General features: G+C 40.5%; 2 protein-coding genes and 1 pseudogene across 3 annotated transcripts; all 3 read right to left on the bottom strand.

Annotated features, from left to right (window-relative positions):
• Nucleotides 1-704: 704 nt before the first annotated feature.
• Nucleotides 705-2993, bottom strand: LOC149390620 (pectinesterase-like). Its single transcript, XM_089620131.1, has 3 exons — nt 2343-2993; nt 1683-2070; nt 705-1443 (listed from the first exon to the last, which is right to left on the bottom strand). Exons 1-3 carry the CDS (start codon nt 2967-2969, stop codon nt 749-751), a joined length of 1710 nt encoding a protein of 569 aa, XP_089476257.1. The 5' UTR covers nt 2970-2993; the 3' UTR covers nt 705-748.
• A 7760-nt stretch (nt 2994-10753) lies between these two features.
• Nucleotides 10754-12644, bottom strand: LOC149390619 (Eukaryotic aspartyl protease family protein). Of its 2 annotated transcripts, XM_089619522.1 has the most exons (2): nt 12551-12644; nt 10754-12329 (listed from the first exon to the last, which is right to left on the bottom strand). In XM_089619522.1, exon 2 carries the CDS (start codon nt 12288-12290, stop codon nt 10980-10982), a length of 1311 nt encoding a protein of 436 aa, XP_089475648.1. In that variant the 5' UTR covers nt 12291-12329; nt 12551-12644; the 3' UTR covers nt 10754-10979. The 2 variants fall into 2 exon arrangements, with proteins under 2 accessions (XP_089475648.1, XP_089475647.1); XM_089619521.1 differs by lacking the exon at nt 12551-12644 and having other exon boundaries at nt 10754-12530.
• Nucleotides 12645-18558: 5914 nt separating this feature from the next.
• On the bottom strand, nt 18559-19344 carry LOC149390618 (secreted RxLR effector protein 161 pseudogene; annotated as a pseudogene).
• Between the last annotated feature and the right edge of the window lie 2306 nt (nt 19345-21650).

Here is a 21650-nt window from a genome sequence, read left to right as displayed (position 1 = left end):
TGTCACCTTCGAATTGGTTGCGTAGGATTAGAACTTTCGGTGGTCGATGTTGAGGGTTTCGCATCGTTTTTGAAAAAAATTCCATAGTTTTTTAGGGTTTCGGAAACTCGTCGGAACGTGTCGGAATTCATCGGAACTCGTCGGAACGTGTCGGAATCCATCTTTGGAGGTGAATTTTTTTTTTTTAATCTGGGAATAAGATCATCGGAATCCATCGGATTCGGTCGGATCCGACCGAATCCGATGGATTCCGATGGTCTTCGTCGGAATCCATCGGAAATTTCCGATGAAGACCACCGGATTCGGTTAGATCCGACCGAATCCGATGGATTCCGATGATATTATTCCCAGATTAAAAAAAAATAAAAAAAATTCACCTCCAATTCGGTCGAATTTGGTGTGGTGGGCGTTGAAAGTCGTCGGATTTGGTGTAGTTGGGCGTCGGAATGGGGCTCACGTCGGATTTAGTGTTATTTGGTGTGGAGAGAAAGTGAGAGTGAGAATGAAAGAGATGGAAAGAGATGGAGAGATGATTTATTTTGAATTAAGGGTATTTTCGTCCAAAATTGGTACAAAAGTCCAATTTTGGATATTTTTTAACTAGCGGGTCTAATTGAGATATTTTCATAACTTTTGGGTCTAAAAAATGAAATTTCTCTTTACAAACAAGCAAAAAACACATGACACAATAACCATGACGAGACGAACGTATTACTTAAGCAGTTATTAACTAGGTATAGTATGATGATCACACCAAGCCTCCATTATAGGGCACGCCGGTCTTAGGGATCCAGCTATCTCCGTCCATGAAAGGCGAGACCGTGAACCCGGCAGCCTCGGCGGCATCGATGAGGTGGAAGCCAGGCCAGGTGACTCGGGAAGTGGTGTCGGAGCCTGGGCCGAAGTTGTCAAACTCGGCGTAGTAGAGCGTGGAGAGCTGGGAGACGTTGGTGGACCACTCGCGCCAGCCGGCCGGCTGAACTAAGCCATCGAGGAACGATTGCATGACGACGGTACGGGAATAGTCCTTCCATGGGCGGCCGAGATAGGTCTTGGTAGTGCCATCGCTGGCGGCGAGGTCTGGGGCTGCGCTGATCGTGCAGTGATGGATTGAGGTTCCGGTGTTCTGGTTGGGGTCGGTGCGGCCTTGGGCGGTGATTGCATTGAATTGACCCTTCATGGGGAGGCGAGGGAGGATGTTGCATCTCTGAAGGACCACCGCGGCGTTGCCGAAGATGAAGTCGACTGTGCCGTAGATGTCGCATTCGCGGTAGAATTGGCGGTTTGAGTGCGTGTAGAGTGTGTCTTGGTACGCCTCGAAGCTGCATCGGTAGAACGTCGACATGTCGGCGCCGCTGCGGAGAGCCACGGCCTGGTATTTGCTCGGCCCCGCCGTGTTTCGGATTGTCAGATCCGCCGCTAGGAAGCCTTGCCCGGTCACCGCTGTTGGACGGGGAAAAACAAATTTAATTACTACCAAACCTTCTAATAAGATATCTATGATTTCATTCAATGCAATAAAGCACTCTTGATGGTTATATAACAATACACATGACAGAAGAATCTTTTTGTGTGAGAAAAGTGTCGTTAATTCCTAAGTTACGTGCATGCATGAAGTCGAGACCAATAACCTTAAAAGCTAAATAATATATACATGTACACGTGGAAGTGATGAATATTACCGACTGTTGCAGAGTTGAAAGTGGTGAAATTATCTCCGACGCTGCGGCGTCCCGTAATAATGGTGTGACCCATCCCGTCTCCGAGAAGGAACAAGTACTTCTTGTTACTTGGAATATCCACGTTCTCCTCGTAAACACCCTCCGTCACGTATATCATGAAGTACCCGTCGGTTGACAACAGGTTTTTCGGCGCAGCCGCAACGGCTGCGCCGACGTTGTCAAAGTCCCACGTGCCATCTTTACTCACAATCACGACCTCGCTCACCAACACGCCCTCGTCCTCAGATGTCTGGAGAACCCTCCTCCTTCCCGGTCCTCTCTTCCCGCTCGATGCCGCCTCGTAAACCCTCCTCTTCTCCTCCGACTTGAACTTCAGCCGGACTTTGCCCTTGGGACAGAATAATAAAGTTAAATAAAATTTAGTAAGGGCTACATTATATAAATTTAAGAAGAGTTCAAAATGAATTTTTGAAATAACTTTTGTAGCCTAATTTTAAATATAATAACTCTGGGAAGGATCAATTTCCCAAACTGATTGGGTAAATTAAAAGCTTTAAATCAATTAAAAAATATTTATAATTGACGAATTTAAAGAAACAATATTTCCCTATAATTATTTAAAAAAAAAAATTAAACATGAAAACAAATTGTCATCCCTACCTCAGCTCCGATGGGGCGCCGTGGGGGCAGCAAAGTTGGGAGGCGGGCCAACTTCGGGACCCACCCGTCTACACAAAGCGAGAGGCTCAGGCCGTGAAGCCTGGCGTCATTGGCGAGCCCTCCATCTTCGGACACCTGGCGGTGCAGGGACGGGTGGTCGGCGAGCCCGTCGGAGCACGTGTCGAGGTTAGTCACGGCTGCACTCATCGCCGTGCGGAGGTAGTCGGCGTCCAACGCTGAGAGGAGGCCGTCGAGGCCGTTGACAGTTTCGACGGAGCCTGAGAGGATCTCGACATTGAGGGCTGCGAGGTCCCGGCAGTCCTCGAGGGCCCGCACAGCGTGGACCGGCAGCGGGCCCGAGCTTCCCCGGAGATACTCAACGAGGTAACCGTGGAAGGCTTGGGAGCGGAGGAGCGATTTTTTGAGGGAGAATTGGCCGAAGGAGCGGACGTTTGAGAAGTCGCCGCTTGGGAGCACTTTGGAGCAGAAGGAAGGGTCGCGGTAGGACTTGCAATAGCTGTCCCGAGAAATGCCATTTGTGTGATGACAGAGAAGGAGTATGAGGAGAAATAGTGGAAGGTAATAATATGTATCAGGAAATAACGAGGGTTTATTAGGGCTAGACATTAGTGCATGCAAATTGAGCTGCGATTGTTTTCAGGGATGTTTGTTGTAAAATATAGACGTGTTCTTGGGCGACTATGTATAGACGTGTGAAGATTTGTACAGAAAGGAGGTGTGTACCTAATCCCGTAGTTGTTGTGAGCATGTATATCAATATTTTTCATGAATGTATGGGATTTCTAATAAGTTTATTTATTTATTAGCAGTGGGTTATAAGTTAAAAATGGTTTATGTTCGGTTGGTGTCATTTTGTCAACGTTTAAAGAGCGGGCTATATTTCTTCCCTAAGATGATATCGTCAATTGCTTGATTAATATTTTTCCGATCCATTGATTATTAGTAGAAAAAAATATGGAGAGATCAATGAGATAGGTTTATAAATCAACAAAACACTAACTCAAAAAAAAAAAAAAAAAAAGAGTTAGAAGTATGCTTGCCTATTAAAAGAATCAAATTTCCCATTGCGCAGCATATCCCAATCCGATTAAACAAGAAAACAAAAGAAGTATAATGCTCCCCATGACCTTTTGAGAGCACGATCATCAAGCAAGCGTGTTTCCATAATAAACATACAAATTTATTTCTTTCTGGAGAAACCAGTCCAAATTGACAAAAAATCATAGTCCGCATATACATTTATAAAAGTACCATATATTATTTAATACTGAAGGACAAAAATATTACAACATCTGTCTCGCGAAGAGACTTGGAGCACGGTTCTGAAAACTTCTAAATTTTTAGGCAAGATTTTCTCTAAATAAAGATGAATCTAGCAAACGAGAGAGCGTAAATTAGGGTTTTGAACGCTAGGTGAAGCTTTATGATCGATTTTTCGTATCAATTGTGCATGCCTTCTTCTATCACTTCATCATGTATTTATAGGGCTTAGAGCCGAGTCCGTGGGGTAATCAAGCTTACGTTATCATCAGTTGTTGAATAACCGCACTTCCATACATGTGTAGTGGTGATTATTTCCTCGTGTGCTCATAATAACCATCAAAGTATGTGTTTTTGTTCAAGTTTTATTTATTTCCACGTGTCTTATTGTTTTGACTAGTCATTGACCTACTAGATTCTCTTCTCTTCGAAGTCCTGTTCGGTAGGGTTCGTTTTTGTCTTATGAATGGGTGAGTTCCTAATTTCATTTGTCCCTCGGGCCTATTTGACTCGGGCTCCGTGTTGGATTTCCTATTATTCTCAGTGCATCCTCTAAGGACGTCAAAGAATCGGATGCTCCGACTTGTTGATTTAGAGATGAATCGACTGAGCGCCGTAATGCACTGTGTAAGCTTCAAATGATCTTCTTAGGTTCTCAGCATGTTCATTGATTTTTTGAAATTTTACTAATAAGTCATCAATGTACGCCTCCATTGTGACTCCGAGCAGATCTGGAAACATTCTATTGTCTAATCTTTGATATGCATTTTTCAAACCAAACGGCACTGATGTATAATAGTATAGTCCTCAATCCGTTATAAACTATGTATGATCTTGGTCGGGACCATACATGGGGATTTTGGTTATATCCCGAGTAAGCATCTATGAAACTTAAAAGTTCATTTCCCGCCGTTGATCGACTAACTGATCGATCCTCGACATTGGAAAACTGTCTTTCGGACATGTTATATTTAGATCAGTGAAATCTACACAAGTTCGTCATTTCCCATTTTTTTAACCATGACATGGTTGACTACCCATCTCGGGTATTTAGTTTCTCGAATTGATCCATTCGAGATTAAATTATCTACTTCTTTCTTAAAGGTAGTGAATCTTTCACTATTTGAGGCTCTTCATTTTTGCCTAATGGGCCACTCTTTGGGATCTATGTTCAGCTTATGACATGTTAGCTCAGAATCTATCCTTACCATTTGAACTTGAAACCAAGTAAAGATATCTAAGTTTATAGATAATAGAGATATGATGTTTTTTTGTTGTTGTAAATACAGGTTTGGTATCAGACACGAACAGTCGCTCCGATACCACTTGTAGGGAAATGAGGGGGGTATCGGACACAAACGATTGCCCCGACACAACTCGTTGGTGAAACACGTAGGATATCAGACACGAACAATCGCTCTAATACCACTTGTTGGGAAAAGTAAGCAGGTATCATACACGAAAAATCTATCTGATACAACTTGTTGAAGAAACACGAGCAGTATCGGACACGAACGATCGCTCCATACCACTTGTTGGTGACGAACGAGTGGTATCAGACATGAACAATCGCTCTAATACCACTTGTTGTAATTATGTGCGCTCACCTTGAAAACCATGTAAGTTGCGGAATAAATTAATTACACTAACAAGAGCTAATTAAAAGTATGGTTATATAACAAAATCTAAATTTACTTTATTAATTAAATAATGAAAGTATTCAAACATGTCAAGCAACCAATAAGAACAAAGAACAAGATTCATAGAGAACTTACGGATTGGGCTCACGAACAGGAACTTCAAGCTTTCACAATCCGTCTTCACACGCCTTGATCTCTTTCTGCAAGCTTTCAGATCCTCGTCTTTGAATGCCTCGATCTCCTTCTTCAAGCTTTCAGATCCTCGTACTCCTTTTGATGACACTGTAGTCTTCCGAAACATAATCTTCGGACGAATAAAGAAATACGGCGTGAGATCACACTCTTTAATCTCACACAATCAAGAAACAAATATTGTTTTAAGATCTCACTCTTATTTTCTAAGAACGGAATAGAGCAATTCTAAGGGGTAGAGAGAGAGAGAGAATTCGGCCAAGAAAGAGAGGGAGAGACTCTTGGTCGAATTTTCTGAATGCACAAGTATGTTTTTCTCTTCTCATGAACCCCATATTTATAGTAGTGGAAATGATATATTCTTGGTAGTTTCCAAAATATATTATTTCATTTTATTGTGTTCACACTAGTAAATCAAAACTTGACCATTGGATCTCATCTCATAAATCATACTTTCTCTATTAGACATCAAATCAATATCTATGATGTTTTATTTTATGTTTAAATAAAGAATATTTAATTATGAGAAAATAAAAGAAATATCTTATTTTCTTTTAAATATTATTCTCATTAATATTCATGAGAGAGAATAAATGACAATATCTTATTTCCTTTTAAATATTATTATCTCCTAATATTCATGAGAGAGAATAAAAAAAAATATTTTATTTCTTTTTAAATATTTTTCTCTCGCCTATATTTAAACAACTAAAAAGAAAATATTTGTGATTGCCAATATGGCATGGACGAATTCTATGGCACATGGCCAAGGAGTTTTGGCGCAAATCCCAATGCCCGAAACCCTAAATTCGTCCACCTCATTCAGTGCAAGGCCCAATTACTTAAACTTAGTTAATTATTTATTTACTTGGTCCAACAATAAACAAATAAGTAATTGATTAATTATTTACTTGATCAAACAATAAATAATTGATACTACCATAAATAATTATTTAATTATGCAAATACCCATATTTAGAATTGATGTTGTCAATCACAATTATAGCTAGTGAGATTATAATAATGAAACACATTATTATTAGAGGCTCTTTATTTGTCTTATCGAAGCCGAATCGTGGACTATGAACCTAGTAATAGAAGCTTAACAAATCTGATGAAAAAACGAAAAAGTCCTTTCTCTTTTCCACATCGATTTGTCTAATCTTGGTCAAACTCCACCTAGGTACACCAAGACTGAACTCTCCTCTCCTTTATACTAGAATTATATTTATTCATCGTGACGAGTGTCCACTGATCTTGTCAGTATGTGATCAAGATCCTACAGGTTCAACCAGTATCGAGAAAAGTCAATCAATCTGTTATACTTTTCTTGATACATATATACCATAAGCATTATTGCTTCCCCAGCGAAAGATTCTTCTGAACGTACATACTTCGGAAGTGTCGGCAATCTATCGGTTCTGGAATCAACCCTTAGGTGAGTGAACATTGACCTTCTTTCAGGAAGGCTGGATTCCGTATCTGTCAACCACTTCCCACTCGAATCATGCTCCGAAACTCCCAAGACATAAGCTGTGATTAGCATGATAGTAGCCTTTTAGCGAATGAGTCAAAGAGCGCGGCCATGATCACTTCAAAATTTAGATCAAGTCTTACTGTGACCATCATAGCGACCCCGGTTAGTGTGTCATAACGGTACTTAAATGACACATCTACAACCAAGGTCTATCCGGGTCGTACACTTACCACAAGTGTAGAATGCTCGCACGTCGTGATCAACCTTCACTAGTGTTTCGCATATATAACTTTAGATACAGTTTTCCAAGAATGTATCAGTCATCGACCATGTTTTAGCAACACCGCCCGAACTCAGGTGCCTAGCACGTGACTCAATTTAATACGGAGGCTATGGATGATAGTTGATATTGATTCTGATATCCAGACCTCAACCCACTAATCATATGATGCTAATAAAGTAAACCATTATTCTATTTAGTAATCATTTATTTATTATCTCTCGTTGGTAAGAATTCCTAACATTTTTTTTACCTGACTCGAGATATTTCCAATTCAGAGCTTTGTTAAGGGTTGATCAAGATCCGGGGTGACTTCTTCAATGTCATCCACGGGGCCAATTTCTCCTCAGCTCAAAATGCGTGGATCCATGTATGTACTGACCATCATCACTTTGTGACCCTGCCTGTCTTGACTGGCCTTCAGGTAGTCAGCATAGTAGCTCCTAGCAAGGGCTTCAGTGCCATGTGCTTCTCCTACTCCTTTGTCGGTCGAGAATTTCATCTTCATATATTGCACTGATGTGATGGCTCCAAGCTCTTGCAAGGTTGGCCTTCCGATGACTGCATTTAAAGCATATTTTCCTAAAACAACAGCCCAATTGGCGTTGAATGTTTTCGTTCTCGGGGGTTCTCCCACTGTGATGGGTACCGATATTGTTCCTACAAGCTTAATTGAATATCCGGTGAAATCATAAAAGTTTCATGGGGACGGAGTTCTGTAAAGACCCATTATGTTGAAAGTTTCTCCATAGAGAATATAAACTAAGCTACCATTGTCCAAGGATCCGATGAACATTCCGGTTCTCAATGATGGTTGAAAATAAGCAAATGGTATTTATGCGGGAACGTTATCCACCGTACGTCTTTTGTTGTGAAGGTGATTGGCTTCGAGCTGGACTTTGTCACCTTGCTTAGTCTTTTCTCCATTGTGAATGAGACTTGGCGGTATTCAGCTTGTGTCTCCCTAACATAACTCTTTTGAGAACCTCTTGTATTTCCCCCAATGTGTGGTCCACCAATGATTAGTGAAATAGCTCCATAGACTTCGTTATTTCGCTCATCTTGTTCTCCAAGATTTGCTTGGAACTTTTTCAATGATCCTCTTCGGAGCAGAGCCTATATGGCCTCTTTCATATTGAAACAGTCCGAGGTCTTATGACCAACGTCGTGGTGGAACCCACAATACTTTGTCCTATCTCTCTTTGAGATATCCTTCTTTATCTTTTGTGGCTTTGCAAAATCTTTCTTGTCTTAAGTAAGATTGAATATTTCCTTTATGAGAGCATTTACCCACATCATGGAACCGAAGAGTCGACATGGGAGATCGAGTTGGAGATTCGAGAGCTTTACCCACATCTTTATATCTAATTTCCAGGACGAAATTTCTTAAGGTGGAAGGTATTGTAAAACCCATTTTTTTAATTATTTATGGTCATACTTTGACCAATTGTCTTTGGTTCGACAAGGCTAAGGTGGCACATTTTTTATTAAAAAAAGGCTCCTTCCCTCACTCTTCCCATCACTCTCTCTTTCCCACAAGATCACTCACTATTTCTCTCTATCCTAACTTTCTCTTTTTCTCTCTTTCTTTCTGGCGGGTTTCCGACCAAATCAACGGGAGGTACATCTCCACCACCATCGCAAAATCCTAATCACAAGGATTATTTTGAGTACAAACTTTGCCCGTGAAGTCGCTGCCATTCGCCGGAAAAGCTCGGCCGAAGTTGGAGAAAAAGTGAGTTTGGGATTGAAACTTCTTTTTGACATATCTCATCCGGCCGAGTCTCGAATGACATGATTATTTTTATTAGCTTTTTTTTTAAGAGGTCTACAAATCTGGAGAATTTCATCTTTCTAATCGGAGCGGAAGTTGTTCGTCGGAGTATCGCCAGTAAAACGCAAGTTTTGTGATTTTGCGTAGATTTGCGTTTTTGTGTGTGGTTTCTCATAAAGCCAACTCCGCCAAGGTATTCAGGAGGTTTAGGAGTTGTAGAAACACCTTTTAGACAAATTTTCCGGTCGTCAAAGATTTCTGCTGTCACCGGAGCTCTGGTGTTGAAATTTTGAGTAAAGGCTACTCTCGAGTCTTTTCGACGTTCCGACCGCAATCGTGAACTCCGTTCGACCCGATTCTCTAGCATTTCAAAAATTAGCCGTATTCAGTGGCATGTACTTTTAGGCGATCGTGACCTAGCTTCCCGTCGAGCACCTTTCGAGATCCATAAAAGTAGGAGTTTCTTTATTCTTCCTTTGTGAGAGTTTTTCATGAATTTAAGATGCTTAGTAATAGGTAGATTTGACTAAGTGAACATTAAACCTTATAGACTCGTTCCGTTTCCACGGTGAGTTAAGAGTTTTCGAAACTATAACCTAGTATGTATAGGATAAGTGAAATGAGAACCTGGTGTTGCGTTTCCGTCTGGGGGCATTATTATCCAAAAAGGTTCATTGGAGGGAGCGATGGCGCATTCCGCTTCCTTTTGCTGCGCAGCATGTTTACGCGAGGCGAGACTCGGGGTTACCAGTCGTTAGGCCCACCTTGCCCACTTACTTTGGGTCTAATATCGGTTGTAGGTGATGCGCGTTCCTCCCGGAGCCTTGCAGCCCACAGTAGCAACTCTTGGTTTCATGCTGGAGGTTTCGTTGATGTTTTGAGCTTTAAATAATTTGTTATTAATAATCGGTTAATAACGTAAAGTTGGTAACTATGAGTTTTGATGAACGATGTGGTTTGATTTATATAAAAATGAATAAAACCTTAGGGTGAGTAACTGTATTCCTACTGAGCATGTGGAAGCTCACCCAACCCCCCCCCCCCCCCCCCCCCCCCATTTTTCATTTCCCCTCACAGATGGTGTACAGTGTGACTTCCCTGACGAACAGTGAGAGAAGTTGATTTGTAGCCTCAAGCTCACTTGTTTGGTCTCATTGTACACGTGGCGAGTTAATATGTGAATTGCATCATTTTGATTGAGATTCTTCGATGATGCTGTTGTCTTGTGTCTATTTTGACGTGGTGCTATACTAAAACGTGGTCTTATTTTAAGGGGTTGTCTTTTTTGTGGATATTGAAGTTGTGACGTGTCTTTGTTGTATTTTGAGACATGTTTAAATCTCATAGATGAAACTTTTGTTGACTTTTCAAACTATATCCGATGTGTCAATTTATTTTGTCGTTTTATTATACAATTGTCAAACGAATCACTTTTATTCTATTATTCTTCTAGAGCTCATTTTTTTTATCAATGTTTCTTAAACATCGAAAATATTTAAACGCTTTCTCCGCCTACCTAAAATTTCCTTCCAACAAATTTGTTGATGTCATTTGGTGAGACAAAACGGCATGGACACAGCTTAAGCTCAGTCCTGTTATATTTGTCATGCTGCGATTGATGCTATTGGATCCTCGTGTAGCCCAATGGATCAGAGTTCTTTTAAGCTGCAGTATCAAAGGCCCGCTAAAAACTTGTACAGCTGAACTAGGGAAGACCTTATCCGAAAATTACCATCCGCAAACGACATGGTTTAGGACCACCAGATATTCCAATTACTAGCAACCATTCCCACAAAAATCTCAGGATACAGATCTCGTGAATACATTATCACATTGTTATGAACCACAACCAATGGTATCCCACGACAAACATCAATAAATCACCACAAAACAAAACATCATAATCTTACTTTATCCCATAACTAATTCAAACACACCCAAAATGACAAACAGTGCAAGCGGTCAAAACTAAATAAAGAAAAAAGGCGGGACATTAATTACAAAGCTCGCGCGCGATGCCGAGGCGAGAGTTGGGGACGTCGAACACCATCCTGAGATTCTGCTGCTGAAGATTTGCGATGACGTTGAAAACGTTGGCTGGCGCGGCGGCCATAGCCAAGCAAGAGAGCGAGCCGGCGGAGCTGTGGATGAGCGTGTTCTCCACGGGAAGCTTCAGGTCCAGCCCCTCGAAATGAAACGTCACCACCGGAGCCAACGTCTCGCCGCTCAGCTCAGTGCACGTGTCAAACGCCCCAAGAGACGAGAACGGCCCTTTAGTCTGCCTCCTGAACTCGTCCCGAACGGCCTCGTAAACCGGCTGCACGAAGCGCGTCGTGACCGTGCCCGAGTCGACGATGGTCCCCGCCCCCGTCGCCGGGTCGAACCCCAAGAGATTCGCCGGGATCGGCAAATTCACCCGCCCCACGGAGATTCCGGTGAGGTTGACGTAGTACAGCGACGGCCTGTGCGGGTTCTTGAGCAGCGGCGTGGTCCGGATGTTCTTGGGCTGCCCCGCCGGGCCCAGCCTCAGCGACCCGGAGAAGTAGAAGGACTTGAAGCTGGGAAGGCAGTACGAGAACACCCCCGAGAAAAGCGAGCCCGACTGCGAGACCAGCGACATCGGGCCGCGGCCGAGCCCCAGAAGCCCTTGCGGCGGGAGGGACGAGCCCGAGGCGGCGGTGACGCACCCGAAGGAGAAGCTCGGGACCACGTCGGAGCTCCCCAGAGCGAGGGTGTCCTGGGACAAGGCGGCGGAGAAAGACGAGTCTCCGCCGTAAGTTCGGTTGTACTGGCAAGGAGCGTAGCCGGGCCCCGCGGCGGTGGTGGGGCAGGAGAGCCCTTTGGCGGCGGTGCATTGGGCCGTGGAGCAGCCCAACGGGGCGAAGGTGGTGGACGAGTTCGGGGCGAACTGGGCCGGGGAGGGCCCGCAGCCGGTGCAGCCGGAGCACGGGGCCCACGCGGCGTCGTTGCTGGTGTCGAGGACCATGTGGAGGAGCTGCCCCGGGGTTCCCAGCTTGGCGCGGACCACGTAGCTGCCGATGTGGAGCTGCTGGCCCGAGGCTATCCGGGCCGGGGTTTTCTGGGCCATCAGGTACTTGAGCCTTTCTGTGTCCTTTGAGGCCATTTCGATCACTGTGTTGACTAGAGATTCCGGCTTGTTGGACCTGAAGGGAGAGCATTTGCTGTACATGGGGATCACCGAGAGATCTGAGCCGTCGGATTGGGTTGCACAGGGGTCCACGGCGGCGATGTGTGACACTAAGGAAAGAGCGCCGAGGAAGAAGAAAATAATAGTGCTCTTCATGACTGCTTTGCGTTTGTCTTGGCAAATGCGTGTTGCTCTCTGCATGGGATGAGAATAAAGGAAGGAAGAGATGATTTATAACGTGGACATAGATATGGTTGCGTTGAATTACATAAGTGCCCTTTTTCTATGAAGGTTGTAAATACTGGCGAAACAATAAGGTCATGTGATTTATATTTAAGCTAGTTATTAAACAATGGCCGGGGCTTCAGTTCAGCACGAGAAGTAAAAGACAAATGCTATCGAACTCTCAAGCTTACCCAGCAACGTCGTGAATGATCTTATTATCGTTATTTTGCACTTTGTTCACCAACGACATAACGGATTATAATCTTATTATCATTATTTTGCACTTTGTTCACCAACTAAATAACCGATTATTATGAAGAGTACTGCATTCTTTTCAGCTGTGTACCGGGACACTGTCGCTATTGGAATTTACTATATCCTCGAGGGCAATTTCAAATAAGGATCGACCACGACGACATGGATAAGAGAAATCAAAGAAGCCAGACGAGAGAGAGAGTGAATCCAAGACAACACGGATTATTTTGTCGTTTAGTTGGCCAATCACGAGATGCGGTCAATCACGGGCTCATCAAGGCCCACTGTTGGTAATCCGTGAATATATATTTTCTAATTTAAATATTAGTTTTTTTGTCTTAAATCAGCACACGCAATAAATAAAATTATGAATAAGATTTGAATTTTGAACCACTGATTCGGGCTTTCCGTAGCATTTCATTATCTTTAAGTTTAAACCTCAAATGGCAGCTCTTCACATATATATGTTTGGTGTGGTGTGTTTATCACTACTAATTCTTCAGCCATGCCCCGGCGCACGGCATGATGGCACAATTTTTTTTTTTTTTTTGAAAGGGCGTGGCACAAAAATATAAATAATGTATACCTTGTTTTATTATATGGATTTTGTGAAATTTTTTGGATTGAAATTCAAATTTTATTAACTTTTTAAAATGTGTCTTTTACATTAACTTAAAATAAGATACTTTTGTTCTTGATAAAAAAAAAAAATAGAGCTACAATTATGGGTTAAATTGGAAGTAATTTTCCTATGGAGGGTTTCTAGTTAGCTTATTCTATTTATATATGTAATTATATTAGTTAGTAAAAAAAAAGACTAATCTAGCTAAATAGCCATTTGAAACTACTGAATTTATAAAATATCTAAAATTAGTGAAAGAGTAAAATTTAAAAAAAATGCACAGATAATATCCCGTGTGAACAAAATGTAATTAGTATAAAATTAGTGAAATAGTAAAAAAAAAAAAAATACAAAAATGCACAAATATCACATGTGAACTAAATTTTTGACACTACAAATAAATTTATGCATACACATATTACAAGGGTGGTTACAGCATGAAAAATAGCAGGATGCTATAGATAATGATTGTCGTGTCAAAATATGATTGTGCCACATCAAATGGCTTTGAGTGGCGTCAAAATTAGCATGTAATGTGTCAAAGTTAGCTTGTGTTCGTCCTACCATTACCGTTACCGTACCGTGATTTTAATTTTGAGGGTAAACCGTTTATCGCATGGGAAACTGAGAGGTCAGACAAAAACAAAAAATCGGTACCGGCAGGAAACCGCTTACCGTAGAGAAAACAGACAAAAAAATTAGGAAACCGAATGGTATTCGAACAAATATTTTGCAAAAATAAACATATTTTTCATAGTTCAAACTTCATAGTTCATACAATACATGGTATCAATTCATCACCACAAATCATCATATTCATCATCAAAGCATCATATTCATCTCAAGAACATCAACTCAAGAACATTATAATCATCATTAAATCATATCATTTGCAACATCAAAAAACTCAGATTCGAATTAAAAATCAACATTTTAATTCGGATTAAACCTAAAAATACATTTAAAAAAATCATACAAAACAACCAATAAATTCATATTCATTGCAATAAATTCATATTCATTGCTCAAACCCTTGTAATCAATGATTAAAATTAAAAAAAATGATCAAAAAATGAAAAATCCCAAAAATTGAGAAACCCCTGAAACTTACATACCGAAAACCAAAGAAAGTTGACAAAAAAAGCTTGCAACGAACGGAAACCCCCGAATAGCATCAGAAAGTAGCGGAAACCACCGGAAAAGCACCGGTAAATTGGAACGAAAACGGTAAATGTCGAACCGGTAACGGTACTCTCCAGTAAGCCGGTTTCCAGTCGGTTTCCCCGACAAGTCAATCATTGGTCATGTCCCGCCTAGTTTCTGCTGTGTGGTGCAACGCTCTTGATATGTGGTGATGCTTGAACGAGCCATAACTTGTGTCCAATGTTTGCAACTAAATACACATAGAAAAACTTATTAGTAGCCTTATTTGATGATGAAAAGAAATGATCTATTTATAGCCTCAACATCATATAAAAAATAACGTATTTTCATTCTCTTACTTAATCTCACAAGAAGGGTATCGAATCATTTTACAATGCTTCAATTTTGTTGCATTAAGCTTGAAAACTATATTTTGAAATAGTTGTATGACTGTTTTCAATATATGGAAATTTGGGTAAAATATATGTTAACATATAAGCAGCAACAATAATATATTATATTTCATATTATGTATATAACAGACTAGGGCAACAATATATATCTCACGTATCAAAGAGACACAATTTCTTAGTTTAGCTTTAGTTATTGTCAGCTTTAGTCAGGTCAAATTATTTTTCCTTTACTTACGTTCTGAACGTTATAATGTTTCTTTTTCTTTTACTTAATTTATGGCTTCAGTTGTGTACTTGTTATATATATATATATATATATATATATATATATATATATATATATATATATATATATATATATATATATATATATATATATCCATCTTCGTTTATTAATAAAATCATTCAATTCAAAAATCATTTTAGCGTTTAATATGGTATCAGAGCATCATTAAAGCTCATACATTTTTTTCCTCCCTTTTCCACACTAGAGCAAAGCTTACCACTGTGACTTTCTGAAAATCAGAGTACCATGCATTTTGTTTTTCCTGTCTTTTCCACACCAGAGCAAAGCTTACCACCATGACTTCTGAAATTATCCAGCCTGCCAATACATCTTCACCATCCCCATATCCGATTTACACACTATGCATCATTTAGACAGCCCTTCCTCAATCCTCGTCACCTAACTCCTCATCAGCAATAACTATGGCTCATGGAGCCGGGCTATTACCATGGCGCTTTGAGCGAAGAGAAAACATGGATTCGTGGATGGTTCTCTTTCACGTCCTACCAAAGAAGGTGGGCTGGTTAATTGGTAGCGTTGCAACGATCTGGTTGGAAGCTGGCTCCTCAATTCCTTCTCGCCAGAAATACAGCCGAGCATTCTCTATGCTGATAGCGTTGCTCAAATTTGATCTGATCTCAAGGAGCGATTTTCGCCATCGAAAGCTCCGAAAATTTATCAACTCAAGCAATCTATCTCTCCTCTCAAATAAGAGGGCATGAATGCCTCTTTGTATTTCACACAACTCAAATCCTTATGGGATGAGCTGAGTTCAATCATTACACAATCTCCTTGTATATTTGGGAATGGAAAATTATTTTTGAACAACAAAATCAAGACATGTCCATGGGGTTTTTACAGGGTCTCCATGATAGCTTCTCGGTGATACATAGCCAAATTCTTCTCATGGAACCGTTTTCATCGGTCCAACGTATCTACAACCTGGTCCGTCAAGAGGAGAAGCAACAAGAGCTGCATGTCTGACCTAATCCAAGCGTTGAATCAACCATTTTCGACTCTGCCTCCAACCATATGAATAGCAACAATAGGAAACGTCCACGACCCTCATGTGATCATTGCAACAAGCTCGGGCATACTCAAGAAAAATGCTATCAGATTCACGGATTTTCCGAGAGAAAAGAGAAACGCTCTGATGCATCTCAGTCCGCCACTCTCATGGTTTCAGCAAGTTCGTTCACAGCGGAGCAGTATCACAACTTGAAAGCTCTTCTCAGCAAAAATGAAGGCAGCAATGGCAATGCTTCAGCAAATCTAGCAGGTACAATATTAACATGTTCATCTCCTACTTGAATTACTTATTCGGGAGCATCAAACCACATATGTGTTGGGGATGATTCCCCCATATAACCATATTAATGCGGAAAAATAATTAATTACGCTAATCATGAGCTAATTAATTCATTAATTATATGACAAGATCTAGATTTACGTTAATTAAAATTATACGAGAGCATATATATCAAGCAACCGATATAAGAGTAAACGAATACTTACACTGATTTTCGGTTCAGCTACAGAACGCTCCTAAACCAATCGCGTACTCCTTGCATCGTCTTGATGAAGGACTCGAGGATGACACATTAGTCTTCCGAAACGTAATCTCCGAGACGAATAACAAAGATGTGTGGGCACAGTCTTTATCTCACTAGATCACGAAACTAGGTGTTTCGAGATCTCGCTCTTATTTTACTAAGAATGGAAACGAATTTCCGAGGGGAAGAGAGGCAGAAGTGCACGGCCAAGGAAGGCTAGGATGCACGAATTTTTCTCAAATTAATTGCTTATTTTTGCCTTCTCATGAACCTCTATTTATAGTAGTAAAAGGAGATATTCATGGAATCTTTCAGAATATTTTATTTCCTTTTATTGTGTTCACACGAGTGGATTAAATCTAGGCCATTGGATCTCAACAAGTGAATCCTACTTTTTCTCTCATCCATCAGATCAATATCTATGGGATATTATTCTCTATTTAAATAGAGAATATTTTATTTAGTGAGATAATAAAGGAGAATATATTATTTCCTTTAAATATATTCTCATATATTCTCCTAAATACTTTCCTTTAAATAAGGAGAGAATATAGGACAATATCTTATATTATTCTCTCTCGTTTATTTAAACAACTAAAGAGAAAATATTGGTAAATACAAATTTGAAATTTTCGAACTTGATGGCACACGGCCAAGGAGATTTGCGCAAATCCTAGTGCCATAAACCCTATTTCGACTTTTCCATGTGTGCAAGGCCCAATTGCTTAAAACCCAATTAATCATTTATTTACTTGGTCCAACAATAAACAAATAATTAATAATTGTTTATTTACTTGATCAAACAATAAATAAACAATTCTACCATAAATATTTATTTAATTCTGCGAATACCCGTTTTCCATAATTAATGCTGTCAATCATAATTACAGCAAGTGAGATGAATAATGATAAACATTATTATACGAAAGTTCTTATCCGCCTTTATCAGAGCCGAATCGGGGACTATGGACCTAGTAATAGAAGCTTAACAAATCCGATGAAAAAAGCGAAATAGTCATTTCTCTTTTTCCATCGATTCATTTAATCTTGGTCAAATACTCCACTTTGTAAGCCAAGACTGAACTCTCCTTTATACTAGAATTATATTTACTCATCGTGACGAGTGTCCACTGATATAGTCAGTTCGTGATCAAGATCCTCCAGGTTCAACCCGTATCGAGAGAAGTCAATTTATTCTGTTATACTTCCCTTGATACATATCAGCCCTAAGCATTGTTGCTTCCCTAGCGAAAGATTCTTTCGAACGTTACTTACTTCGAAAGTGCGCGCAATCTATCGATTCTGGAATCAACCTTTAGGTGAGAGAACATTAACCTTCTTTCAAGAAGACTGGATTCCGTATCTGTAAATCATTTCCCACTCGAATTATGCTCTGAGAAAACTCCCAAGACATAAGTTGTGATTAGCATGAATAGCCTTTTAGCGAATGAGTCAAAGAGCTCAGTAACATAACCCAGTTTCCATGATCACTTCAGGATTTAGATCAAGTCTCACTGTGACCATCATAGTGGCCTCGATTAGTGTGTCGTAACGGTCCTTAAACGACACATCTACACCAAGACATGTCCAAGTCGTACACTTACCACAAGTGTAGAATGCTCCCACATAGTGATCAGCCTTCACCTATGTGTTCCACATATATGACTTTAGATATAGTTTTCCAGGCGTATATCAGCCATCGACCATGTTTTAGCACACAGCCCGAACTCAGGTACCCAGCACATGACTCAGTTAGATGCGGAGGCTATGGAATAATGAATGTTTAATAGATCTCATTAAGTAAGAAATAACGCTTTCAATTCAAATAGATAATAAATGTCAAACTTTATTTTATCAATAATTTCAACTAGAATTTAAATAAGTATCTTCTCGTGGGCAAGAATTCCTAACAATCTCCAACTTTGACCTAGAGAAGATATGGCAGGTATCTAAGGCCCATTCCTCCCACGTGTTTCACAAACACATGTTCAGATAGTCCCTTTTTCATTGGATCCGCGATGTTGTCCAATGTCGAGATCTTCACGACTGCCACGTCTCCTCTTCGAACTATTTCTCTTATAATGTGGTATTTTCGCTCTATATGCTTTCCTCTCTTATGGCTGCGAGGTTCTTTCGAGTTTGCGTTGGCTCCATTGTTATCACAGTGGAGTTGCACATGCTCGTTCATGTTAGGAACTACCTCCAGTTCGGCTAAGAAATTCTTAAGCCAAACAGCCTCTTTGGCTGCCTCGGAAGCTGCAATATATTCAGCTTCCATAGTAGAGTCTGCGATACTAGATTGCTTAACGCTTCTCCAGACAATCGCTCCTCCATTGAGAGTGAACACTGACCCAGACGTTGACTTGAACATGTCACGGTCTGCCTGAAAATCAGAGTCATTGTATCCTTGTATCACCAAGTCATTACTTGTGTATACAAGTATCATGTCTCTAGTTCTCTTAAGATATTTTAGGATATGCTTAACAGCTATCCAATGTTCTTGACCAGGGTTTGACTGGTATCTACTAACAACTCCCACTGCATAGCATATGTCGGGTCTAGTACATAACATGGCATACATCAGACTCCCAACTGCTGAGGCATATGGAACTCGACTCATATCCTCCACTTCTTGCGGTGTCTTAGGACACTGCTCTTTCGACAGGAACTTTCCTGAACGAATTGGCAACAACACCCCATGGGCATTTTGCATCGAGAAGCGAGAAAGTACCTTATCTATATAAGTACCTTGAGACAGAGCTAGTAGTTTGTTCTTCCTATCACGAATGATTTGGATTCCTAGAACAAAGGCAGCATTCCCCAAATCCTACATTTGAAATTTCTTTGCCAGCCACTCCTTTATGTCAGACATTACTTTAATATCGCTTCCTATAAGGAGGATATCGTCTACATAAAGGACTAAGAAAACAACTACTTTCTTCGAGTATTTGTAAACACAAGGCTCAGAAAGGTTTTGTTCGAAACCATAGGTCTTGATCACCTCATCAAACCTTTGGTTCCAGGATCTAGACGCTTGCTTGAGTCCATAAATGGACTTCAATAATTTGCAAACCTTGTGCTCTTGACCCTTTTCTATGAATTCGTCTAGTTGAGCCATATAGATTTCTTCTTCCAGATAGCCATTCAAGAATGTCGTCTTTACGTCCATTTGCCAAATCTCATAATCGTAATGAGCGGCAATGGCCAGAAGAATTCTGATGGATTTAAACATGGCTACATGAGAGAAGGTTTCGTCGTAGTCGATTCCTTCTCTTTGGGTAAAACCCTTAGCCACAAGTCTAGCCTTAAAGGTTTCGACTTGTCCATCAGCTCCTTTCTTCCTCTTATAGATCCACTTGCACTCAATCGGTCTAATTTGTTCTGGTGCATCTACAAGAGTCTAGACTGAGTTCGAGTGCATAGACTCTATCTCTAGATCCATGGCTTCTAGCCATTTTTCTTTGTCCAAGTCGACCATGGCGTCATTAAATGACACGGGGTCGTCGTCGTTCGCATCCAAGGCAACGACGTTTGAGTCAAAACCAAGATATCGGTCGGGCTCTCTAGAGACTCTCCCACTACGACGAGGCAGTGTAGCACTTGGTCCAACATTTGTGTTTTCTTCTTCATCTCCAACTCTCACAACAATTATAGGTGGAGATGGATTCCCTTGGACGTTAGTCTTCAGGGTTGGTCTAACAGTTTCCTCGAGTATAATTGTACTTCGAGGTTTGTGACTTTTAACATAATCATCTTCAAGAAAAGTAGCATGAGTTGAAACGAATGTTTTCCTATCAATAGGATCATAAAAAATACCTCATTTTGTACCTTCTGGATAACCAACAAAGAAACAAACGTTTGTTCTTGGTTCTAGCTTGCTCGATTTCTTTTTCAAGACATGAGCGGGACAACCCCAAATACGGAAGTGACGCAAACCTTCAAGTGCTCCATTCCATAGTAGTTTGGGTGTTTCGGATACAGATTTTGAAGGAACTTGATTTAAGATATACATGGCAGTCTTCAACGCATAACCCCAGAAAGATGTTGAAAGTGAAGAGTAACTAATCATGGATCTTACCATGTCTAATAGAGTTCTATTTCTCCTTTCAGCAACCCCATTTTGTTGAGGGTTACCAGGAGCCGATAATTGCGACTCAATCCCATGCTCAAGCAAGTAATCGGTGAACTCAGTGTCTAAGAACTCGCCTCCCCGATCCAATCGAAAGGTCTTAATAGTCTTACCCAATTGGTTTTCAACACAAGCATGAAATTCTTTGAACTTACTAAAAGTTTCAGATTTTCGTTGCATTAGGTAAATGAAACCATATCTAGAATAGTCGTCAGTAAATGTGACGAAGTATTCATAACCGCCTCACGCAGCTTCACTCATTGGTCCACAGACGTCAGAGTGAACAAGTTGCAGAGTTTCGGTGGCTCTTAATCCTTTTCCAGCAAAAGATCGCTTGGTCATTTTTCCTTCAATACAGGATTCACAAATCGGTAGAGTTCCCACTTGAAGGTGTTTCAATGGCCCAAGCCTTGAAAGCCTCTCTAGCCTCTTTATATTTATATGACCAAGTCTTAAGTGCCATAAATAGGTTTGTTCATCACTAGACAGTTTAATTTTCTTATTAGATGTGGGTTTAGCTACTTTAAACATTTCAGCATTAAATGAACATTTATTTTCAGGAGTTAATACATATAAACCATTATATAATAAGGCATCACATATTATTCTTCCATCTAAAGAAACACTCATAGTTTTCTCATTCACAGATAAAGAAAAATTTTGTTTAAGTAATTCAGAAACTGAAATTAGGTTTCTACAGAACCCAGGTATAAAATAAACTGAATCTAATATCAAATATTTATTTCCAAATCGGAGTCGAACTATTCCTAAAGCTTTAGCCGTGACAGACTCTCTGTTCCCCACTCTAAGCTGTAGTTCGTCTCCCATCGGTTCCTCCCACGAGTCAAACACCTGTAAGGTTGTACAAACATGATTAGTTGTCCCCGAAT

Source organism: Urtica dioica, chromosome 7 (genome assembly GCF_054948205.1).
Source record: "Urtica dioica subsp. dioica isolate 48M chromosome 7, U.dioica_male_clone48M_v1_H2, whole genome shotgun sequence".
In the NCBI taxonomy this organism is placed as follows: Eukaryota; Viridiplantae; Streptophyta; class Magnoliopsida; order Rosales; family Urticaceae; genus Urtica; species Urtica dioica.
Note: the sequence above shows the minus strand (reverse complement) of the source record. Positions and strands in the feature narration are given on the sequence as shown.